Below are 10,706 nucleotides of genomic sequence, written 5' to 3'. Positions count from 1 at the left end.
ACTGCTGCCCACTTGCCCTTTCTATTTTCCTACCACCTAACTGAATTATCTTCTATAGTGAAATTTGCGATGTGGAACTGGGTTTCTAGGAGTTTCGCTTCTATGGCTACTTGTGCCCTGACAATCCCCTTCGTTCCTTGAGAATGCCTCCATCCCCACCACCTCATGTATGTCCCTCGCTTCTCCGCTGTTTTGGTTGTCGGAGAGGTTGGGGTAGAGGCTTGACACCTTTACAATGACGCCATCTTTGGTGTCCGACGTGTCCGACGTTGCTTCAGTGGCGGCTTAGCCTTATCTCTTGGCTGTAATGGACTGGTGGCTGACCCTCGGCTGGTTGCTATCCCATGTCCGAACCTAGGAGGAGCCCTCTTGGCCAAGCTGTTATGGAGGGACCTGATTGTATTCTATGTTTATCACATGGGGTCTTTTGTGTAATTTGACATGACCGGTTTGTATTTTGTTGTGTCTTTGGGGTCCTTGCTTAAAAGAGCTATTTTTCTTTTTTGAATACGGTACAAATGCAGACGCTCATACATATGCATATATACTCATCCTATGAACACCCGCACGCACAACCTACCTCCATGAGCAACTGCAAGAAATTAAGCCGGCACATCATCTTCAGATTGACGAATTTGCCATAGACGTCATCATAATCAATAGGAATGTATGACCACACATCGTTGAAAGGTCTGGACTAAATCCAGAAAAATGCGAGCACCAATGTTAAGTCTAGAACTTGAACTCTGATGGGATGGGATAACACTGTTCTCCTAATCATTAACAATGTCAAGTCTAGAACTTGATCTCTGGTGGACTGACTGTCCTACTAACCATACAACCGCAAAGCTATTTATATATAGTCAGCATCAAGGTTCTTGGGGCCCTTCTTGTATAAAAAAATAAGGACTTAATACTCTACCACACACTTATGGGGCCATACATTCTTGGAGGGAATAGTTCGTGGGTGGTAGATATATATAGCAACTACGGAGTGCTTCCCGACAGCATCTCATCCTTCCATTTTTGTATCTCACCCTTCTATTATATTTCCTTTTTGGAAACAGCTTTCGTGGAAAGGCAAACCAACATGTGCGGCAGGCAGCGCTGCGTGCTGCCCATGCCTCCCAATTATTTCCACGCCGTCTAGCTAGAGCACTAGCAGATTGAGCAAAGCAAACCCCTGCTCCCTAGGTCTGTACGTTTTTTTTTAAAAAAAACTTTCAATCTATTTATCTTCAATCATGCAGTACAACGAACACTAGAAATAAAAATTACATCCAGATCCGTAGACCACCTAGCGACGACTATAAGCACCGAAGCAAGCCGAAGGCGCGGCGCCGTCATCGCCCCTCCATCGCCGGAGCCGGGCACAACTTGTTGTAGTAGACAGTCGGAAAGTCGTCGTGCTAAGGCCACATAGGATCAGCACCCCAGAACAGCAACCGCCGCCGATGAAAAATAACGTAGATCGAAATGATCCAAACTGAAGACACACGAACGTAGACGAACAACGACGAAATCCGAGCAAATTCACCAAAGATAGATCTGCCGGAGACACACCTCCACACGCCCACCAACGAAGCTAGACGCACCGCCGGAATGGGGGCTAGGCGGGGAGACCTTTATTCCATCTTCAGGGAGCCGCCGCCGTCTCACCTTTCTGAGTAGGACACAAACCCTAGCAAGATTGAAAAAACGACTAAAAACGAAGCCCTCCCGCCGGCCCTTGCCAGGATCCACCGCGTCTCCATGGCCCTAGGGCCACCGGAGACGAGGCGGACCTGCGCCGGCGCCGGCGAGAGTCACGAACCCTAACTTTCATAATATAGTAACTTTAGTACTTTAATCATGAGATATAATCATCACACCTGTGTACTCCCTCAGTTCCATAATATAGTATGTATAGATTTTTTGACAAGTCAAACATTACAAACTTTGACCAAGTTTGCAGAGAAAAACATATACATTTAGAATACCAAATAGACATTTTGTATCATAGATATAAATAGTTTTATCTATAAACTTGGTCAAAGATTGGAAGGTTTGACTTTCCTGAAAATCTATATGCACTACATTATGAAATAGAGGGAATATCGTGTTTGTTGACCTGAATTTTATCTAATATGCTAATTTGTTAGCATGTTTATTTGACATGACAATTTCGTTTTTGATGAAAAAGATTGATTTGTGTATTTTGTAGGAATATGTTAGACAGTAAGAAGATTTGTAAAAACTAGCACATTAGAACACTAGGGACATCGTCACAAAATTTTAAGGTTATACTTTTTTTTTCAAATCTGTCTATTTCAGAAAGGTAATTGATACGTCTCCAACGTATCTATAATTTTTGATTGCTCCATGCTATATTATCTACTGTTTTGGACTATATTGGGCTTTATTTTCCACTTTTATATTATTTTTGGGACTAACATATTAACCGGAGGCCCAGCTCAGAATTGCTGTTTTTTTGCCTATTTCAGTGTTTCGAAGAAATGAAATATCAAACGGAGTCCAAACGGAATAAAACCTTCGGGAACGTGATTTTCTCACCGAACGTGATCCAGGAGACTTGGACCCTGCTCCAAGGAACAAAAGAGGCGGTCACGAGGGTGGGGGGCGCCCCCCCCTAGGGCGCACCCCCTGCCTCGTGGGCCCCTCGGAGCTCCACCGACGTACTCCTTCCTCCTATATATACCTACGTACGCCCAAACGAACAGGGAGGGAGTCAAAAACCTAATTCCACCACCGCAACTTTCTGTATCCACGAGATCCTATCTTGGGGCCTGTTCTGGAGCTCCGCCGGAAGAGGGCCGTCATCACGGAGGGCTTCTACATCATCATAGCCTCTCCGATGAAGTGTGAGTAGTTTACCTCAGACCTTCGGGTCCATAGTTAGTAGCTAGATGGCTTCTTCTCTCTTTTTGAATCTCAATACAAAGTTCTCCCACTCTCTCGTGGAGATCTATTCGATGTAATCTTCTTTTTGCGGTGTGTTTGTTGGGTTGGGTGTCCATGGGGAAATGTGACGTTGGGGTTGAACCCACCGTGTGTGTCCCCGTCGGCGTAGCCCGGCGACGACGTGTATCCCCATGGTTGCGGCGGCGACGAGAAACCGGACGGAGAGCCGACGCTTTGCTGGCTCCAGGGTACGTACTGGGCGTGGCCGCCTGGTGGATTCATCATCCCCAAGCAAGTCGCCTCGGCCTCCCGTCGCTGAACTTCCGCCCTCCACTCGGCGTTTGTCATGCCCGGTGGTTTGGACGGCGGCGCCCTCGGCTTCCTCTGCTTTGCCTGGGTGATGAAGGCGGTCGCGGTGGTCGCGGCGCGGGGGATCACGTACTTCTTCGGCGGCATGGCGGCGGCTGGGAGGCGAGCGGGAGGGATATTGGCGGGAGGAAAGGAGGGAATGAGAGGGAAGTGGGGGGCGAGGGCGGGAAGAGGCTCTCGTCTCGCCGACAGAGCGGCCCCACACCCCTTTTCGCTTGTGCCGGTGCCCCCAGGCGTGCCCCAGTGCGCTGGGTTCGGCCTGGGTCCGCCGGCACCAGTTTCGGCCCGAGCCGGCGAAAAACGGGCTACTGGGGGCGCGACTGGGACGAATTTTGGGCCCCGGCACGGCAAAAACGCCTGGGGAGGGCCTGTTGAAACCGCGGCTGGAGATGATCTTATTCACGCATGCCATTCTAAAAGTCTGAAGTTACATTTCTTTATGCAATCCATTACCTATTTCTTTTAAGCATGTAACCATGCCATATCAGCACCTATATATGCATGTTTATCATAAGTTGCACCTTTTGTATTAATTTAACCATGCAACTATGCCACATTAGCAAGCTATAAATGTCGCTTATAATTTATATATTTGAATTAATTTTTATATTGCCATATATTGTATATGTGTCCTATACTTGAAGCATAACAACACAGTTCATGATTCCTATTCTTTATATAAGAAAATGGCATTTTGCTAACTACAATGCAAATCAAGAACATTCCCATATTCTTTTGTATTTCTTTTAGTTGCTTTTCTATCACCTAATAATACAGTTATTTTCACAAGGTATACACGGCAACACATGGGGCATCGTCTACTTAACTTGAGCGCGACAACAATGGAGCTCCCAATGCTCCTGGCGGCTCTCTTTCTGCAAAGGTAAACTAAGCGATCCCAGGCCACCACCACGGTTTTGATTTTCGGCCGAGAAAATCATATTTCGGCCGAAATTCGGCCGTCTCGCTTGGGCCCGGTAAAAGTCTTTGTCAGCTGAATTTTTCGGCCCAGTTTGAATTTTTTTGGCCCAGCCCAGCTTCCGGAGGCTTCCCATTACGCTTGCCTCAGCCAAAACGATCGAAACGAACACCCAAACCCTAAACAATCTTATTTTCTCCTCCTGTGTTGTGCGGCGGCGGCGCTGCGCACTGGGCACAGCAGCCGCGCGTCCATGTCTCGTCCCCGTCGGCCCCCCAACTCACGCCTGCTGCTCCTGCATCGTTCGCTCCTCCGCGACCCCTGCCACACGCCTCTGCCGGCTGCCGCTGAAGCCGTCCGCAACTCCTCCCTAACTCTGCTAAAGACTGAGGTACGTGCATGTCTTTTCTGTGAGGCCTTGTTCGCTCGATGGTCGACGCAATTAACAAACCTTCTCCTTTCCGTTTGTTCTTGAAGGCTGCTCCATGGCGATCTGCACGTCTTTGTTTGCGAAACCTGTTGTTGTGGACTGTGTACAGGGAACTTTTTATGCTGATTTTAATCCCCGGTGCTAGTCTGCTAATCATTATATTTTCTACTTCCCAGATTTATGTTGGACTTCTATCTTTGGTATCAGTTGATTTCAATTTTTTGGTTAAATTTCAATCAAAATTCAAATTTTGGTTTAACAATTTCGTCCGAGATTTTACCGGAATATTTGAAATGACCGAATTTCGGCCATCTCGGTCATGGCCGAGAAAATTCACAAACCGAAAGCCAAAACACAGGCCACCACCCACCACATCGATCACGCTGTTGTTGCTCAACTATAATTATTACCATGTTGCTATCGATGGAAACGCATCCTATTGAAAAACCTGTTATTGTAAAAAGTTCAAAATTTCAACTTTTCCGTTAAAAAAATCTGAAAACAAATATACATGGACGTAATATATATGTGTGTAAAATTTCACAATGAAATACCTTGATTGCGAGATGCACAAAAAAATTTCTGCACTTTGAGAATGAAGTGTAGGATTTGCTTTTATTGTGCATGTCTCTTTTAATGTATTTCACTGTGAAAATTTACACATGTTTACATTATGTCTCTGTGTATATGTGTATTTATTTTCATACTTAAAAAAATATCGGCCTCCAAGAACATGAGCTCCATTTAGAGGATGCAGTGTAGGATGTCCGCACTCACAAAAGGTAAATGTGCAGCTGTCCGCACCCACATTCTAATCATTCACTTGAACGCATCGATCTATATAAGACACATGCTTCTAAGTATTACGTACCCACAGGCCACAGCACTCCACACCAAACCATTCACTCAACAATGGAGTTCGTTATGCTCCTGGCCGTTCTCTTGTGCCTCCTAGCCGGAATGGTCATTCTGCGAAGTTACACCAGGCGAGCCCATGCTCAGGCCACCATATACCACGTCGGCGACCCAGCTGTTGCTCATCGAGCGCTCATTGGGAACGCCGACGAATTCTTAAACCGGCCGGCAGCGAGCTTCCCCACCTCCCTGGCCACCTGGCGCCATGGCGAACGCAACGACAACATAGCCACTGTGAGCTACGGCCCGCAGTGGCGAGTGCTCCGGTGCAACCTCACAGCTGAGATCCTCTCACGCCTCGGCTCGTTGGCCCCGCTGCATGAGGAGGCCGCCCAGGCCCTTGTCGCAGACCTCTCTGCCCGTTGCGGCGGCGGAGGCGACGTGGCCGTGCGTGAGCCCATCACCAAAGCTGTGTTCACGCTGGCCACACGCCTGTGCTTCGGCGATATTGTGGACGACAGCCAGAGACATGCCATTGGACGCGTGATACGCGACTCCATTGTCACCGCAGGTAAGCTCAGCCCCGGGTTCGATGGCTCGATGCTATCCAAGCTCGCGAACTGGAGGGGGTTTCGCCGGATCTCCGCCGTGCTCAAACGGCAGACCAAGCTGTACCTCCCTCTGATCGCGGCACGGAGTCAGTCGCAGTCTCAGCTCTGTGGTGGCATTGTCCATCCTTACGTCGACTCGCTCCTTGATCTTCGTGTCCCAGAGGACAATGGTGATGCCTCCGGCCCCGGGCGTCCTCTTCGAGACGGCGAGCTGGTGGGCCTTGTGTTCGAGTTCCTTGGAGCAGCCACGGGATCAACCGCAGCCTGCCTCGAGTGGACCCTCGCCCACCTCATCGACCAGCCAGAGACCCTGGACAAGCTGCGCGTCGAGATCGACGAAGAGGCTGACGCCGGCGGGATACTCTCCAGCAAGAGCCTTCGCGGCGGCATGCCGTACCTGAACGCTGTGGTCCTCGAATGCCTTCGCATGCACCCGCCGGTACCGGTCGTCTTACGCAGCGCCCACGGCGAGGGCGCCAAAGCGATCAGCGGCATGACCGCTGTGCCGGTGGACGGCCTGAACGTGCGGTTCAATTTAGCCGACATCGGAAGAGATGCCAAGAGGTGGACTGACCCTGATAAGTTCAGGCCGGAGCGGTTCCTTGCCGGAGGCGAGGCCGAGGACATCGGGCCGGCGCCGGGCCCCAAGGAGATCAGGATGATGCCGTTCGGTGCGGGACATCGGCACTGCCCTGGCGTGAACATGGGAATGTTGCACATCAAGTGCTTCTTGGCGGCGCTCGTGCACAACTTCGACTGGGCGCTGTCGGCGGAAGACTGCAGCAGCGGTGTCGACATGACGGAGCAGGATGGCTTCATAAAAATAATGAAGAAGCCGCTCTCCGCGCGTGTCACTAGACGCACTTGATTTCTTTTTAAATCTTTGACAAACTTGTGTCCGGTTTCTGAAAGCCTGGTTCTATTTTTCATGCACGTGTGGTTCTAATTTTCTGTTGAAGTTTGTTTGAGATTGCTTACCACACAGACCATGTTGTGTGTGTGATATTCGCATCCAGTAATAAGAAATCGTGTGCTTCTTGCTTCTTCCGGGCTCATCTGCACCCGCTTTCAAAGAAACATATCTTTATTGAGTTGGATTTTTCTGCTTCCGGGCTCATCTGCACCCGCTCTCAGAAAAAAATCAAAACAAAAAACTAGATAAATTCCAAAAAAATCTTATGTTTTTGTGTGTGGTAGATAATTTGATGCGTGAAGTCCGCTCCAAATTTTGACTCATTTGGACAACTGAGCAGCTCTCGGCAAAAAAGACAAAATCAGAGTCTGTAAAAAAGTTCACTGTTCACGCACTGTTCTGACCTGATTTGTCTTTTTTACCGAGAGCTACTCAGATGTTCAAATGAGTTGAAATTTGAAGTGGACCTCACACGTCAAATTATCTACCACACAAAAAAATAGATTTTTTTTAAAAAAAATTTAATATATTTTTTTCTAAGCGGAAGCAGATGAATTTAGGCAACGAGTTGGATTTCCGATCTTTACTTGCATATTCCTAGTTTCCTAGTATGAAGGTTGAGGATCATCAATCAAAGTTACTTATTGGAAGCGGTGCAACATTGAAAAGCCCTCCTTTTTTTAATGGGAAAACCTATCTGTTTTGGAACGTAGTAGCAGTTCACAAATAAGATGCTTCTCCTTTCGTGATGGTAACGGGTTGTTAGAATTTTATGGTATTTTATTGTTGTGCTTGCACTTCTCTAAGCATCATACACCGTACGTGAAGCTCGGAAATTCGCAGGGGTACGCAGCTGCGGGAGCACGCGCCTGCCCAGCCCTTCCCGGCCACCTAATTGTCTCGCGGTCTGCAAAAGTAGTTTGATCATGCATGAGAACACGGTAAATTAAAGGTTTTAATCTTTGAAACTTATGATTTTGTCTGAAACTATCGATTTTCTCGGTCGCTTGTATCAAGTTTCAGAGGTAAAACTTTAAGCGATTTTTTTGTACTAAAGTTGTTATTCTGTCGGTCGCTGGTACTATGTTTTAAAGGTTGAAATTGAACACATTTTTATTAGATCCTCAAAATGTACTTCAAATGGATCTATTTTTCAAAGCCCTTGTCACAAGAAACATGGATATTGCAACATTATTTAATTTAAACTTTTCAATCAAGAGATACGAAAAAATAAAAATTGGAAACCAAAAGAAAAAGTACGTGCGGGACTCGGTGCCCTGCACCTGCTTGGCCCAACCGCACTGCACCGAGTAGCAGCAGCTTGATTTGCATGTGCATGCATCGTAGCGATAACTCGAGATCATGGCCGGGACTGTAGCTCCACACTGCACCGAGTAGCAGCTTGATTTGCATGCGTAATAATTTCTCTAGCTACAAGGCGAATCGACCACTCCAAGAGTCGTTTGCTGAGATCCGTGATGATTCCACCGCACATGACTGGAGATTCTATTCCCATACACTCACGTCGTGTCTTGGCCCAACTCCCTCACGCGGACAGGATCACTGTTTTCACTTTTCACGCAAAGATTAACATAATTTGACCTTGTTAGAAAAAAAACGGATTTGACCTTTTTAGGTCATGACAACTTTTCTAGCGTTTTGGTTATACGGGAGACGTCATGGTCAACGGTGTATCACCAAGCGGTCAACTTGGTAAGCTATCTTAAAAAAAATTTGACAGTCAAATTGTCTAACGGTGTATCCACCCAAGCCCACACTTGTCTAGTTTGCGCCGATGTGGCATGATGAAAACGCCAAACTTCTTGGGTGGCGTTTCAGGGAACCGCCATATATCTTGGCTTCTGCTCCTGGCCGCTAAGATATGCTGACTCGGCTACCATCGTTGTATGCATGACTTGCCACTCGTTAGCTTCTCTGCGTGCGTGCGTGCATGCATGCATGCGTCTCATAGGTGGCTTAGGTAAGTAGGACGTTGTCCAGGATATTTGGTTCCGACAATGCATGAATGCAAATAACACAATTCAGAGATTACCGAAACATTTCCTCCAAATTAGATCGTGTCTTCATACTGTACGGTACTAACTAAGATGCTTGATGTCAATTCAGGCAAGAGAGATTCGAACAGTATACAACAGATGGGCAGGAGACAGGATGGGAGCATGGCTGGGCTCTAGCGTCATGTGTGCTGAAATCTACCCACTTTAAAAACAAGATTGACGGCGGCCGCCGCTCGAGCCTCGGCCACCGCATCTCACCATGGGCTGTGCCACCACCACGTCGCCGGCTACTGGCGACCGGAGGTGCCGCTCCGCCTCTATCACCTGTTTCCCCAACTTGAGGCAGACGAATCCTCGTGGCCGTGCGACACATGGGCGAGGCAGCACGCGGTAGGTAGCTCGCGAAAGTGGTCCCGAGATGTGAAAATTGTAGGATGGATGGATATTGTGTTGTGTTATTGATCTGATCCTCGTAGGGGTATATATAGAGTGCAACATGAGGGAGAGAGTGGAGTAGAGGGCAAGTTGTATACGATTTAATCCTATTCTATCTCCAACTCCTAATCTGTAACTTAAACATAATTATACTTCTAACATTTCCCCTCAGTCGTAGCAGGAGTGAAGCTGACGATTGCGACTAAATTTCATCATCAACTACGTCTCTGATGGCTGATGGGTCGGCACCTATGGCTGTGACTGCGTCCCCTTCTGGAGAGAGTGAAGCAGTCACAGCGAGAGTATCGTGGACGCAAGTGACGAGGCGGACGCTGTTGACTGGAGTTGTTACCGATGAGTTGCTGTAGACGTAGCCATTAATGTAGTGGTAGCCGATTATGGTGATGTAGCCGTGGTCGAGGGTGTGGTCGTCGTAGATGATGAAGCCGCACAAAGCCGGAGGCGCAAAAAAATGCAATATGACGGAGCTCCAGACGTGGACGATGCACCTGGCGGGTGTCAGAGGGTGCCGTCAGCGACGAGTCCGCCAGTTTTGCCAAGACCGAAGGAAGCTCATCGAGCACACAACAGTTTTGCCAGAACCGTGTGGCCGTGTAGGGTCGTTACTGTAGTGATGCCGTGTCGATGCAGGCGTGCTGTCGTGGATGACGCGGTCGATGCCGTCGTCATGGTCGTGTCTTGTAGAAAAGTCTGTCAGAGAACGCTAGGTGTCTATCTTGTGGACAAGGCAGTGGCGGTGTGTTGACGAAGATGTTGATGAAGACCACTTTAATGAAGACCTTGGCGATGAAGTGTCGGTGATGGCGTTGCAGCGGCGTGTCGACGATGATGTGTCGCTTGAAGGCGTCCCTCGTGGCGACGGGGTGTCAATGCCGTGTCGTGCTGGAGAAGTTGATGAAGAATTGCATCGCTTTCCACACGGGCCTGACGTGTGGATGATGCATGCCATGGTAGCTTCTCTTATATATGCTCGACGAAGAAAAAAAATTAGGCTTGATGTAGTCGTACAACTCGGTGTCGCGGCGCGGGGTCGATGAAGATCGCTCGGTGCAGTTTTGTCGCTCAGCTCGATGAAGAATAGCTTTTTTTTTTAGACAAACTCGCGAAACTTTTATTCAACCGTCACAATGTTTACAGGGACGAACAAAAGATCGCCGGGGTGGCCTAACCAGACATGGCGGCCAGTCCCCAACGTTAATGCATGCTTCGCGAGGTTGTGAGCCTCAAAGTTCGA

The 10,706-nt window shown here is 48.2% G+C and overlaps 1 protein-coding gene across 1 annotated transcript; it reads left to right on the top strand.

Moving 5' to 3' along the window:
* The first annotated feature begins 5,505 nt into the window (after positions 1–5,505).
* LOC125540653 (cytochrome P450 89A2-like) lies at positions 5,506–7,132 on the top strand. The gene has a single exon (XM_048704248.2). The coding sequence runs from the start codon at positions 5,532–5,534 to the stop codon at positions 6,951–6,953; it is 1,422 nt and encodes a 473-aa protein (XP_048560205.2). The 5' UTR covers positions 5,506–5,531; the 3' UTR covers positions 6,954–7,132.
* The last annotated feature ends 3,574 nt before the right edge of the window (positions 7,133–10,706 follow it).

The sequence above is a fragment of the Triticum urartu genome, chromosome 2A (genome assembly GCF_056163025.1).
Source record: "Triticum urartu cultivar PI428250 chromosome 2A, HENAU_Tu73, whole genome shotgun sequence".
Taxonomy (NCBI): domain Eukaryota; kingdom Viridiplantae; phylum Streptophyta; class Magnoliopsida; order Poales; family Poaceae; genus Triticum; species Triticum urartu.
This window is presented reverse-complemented; position numbering and strand designations above follow the sequence as displayed.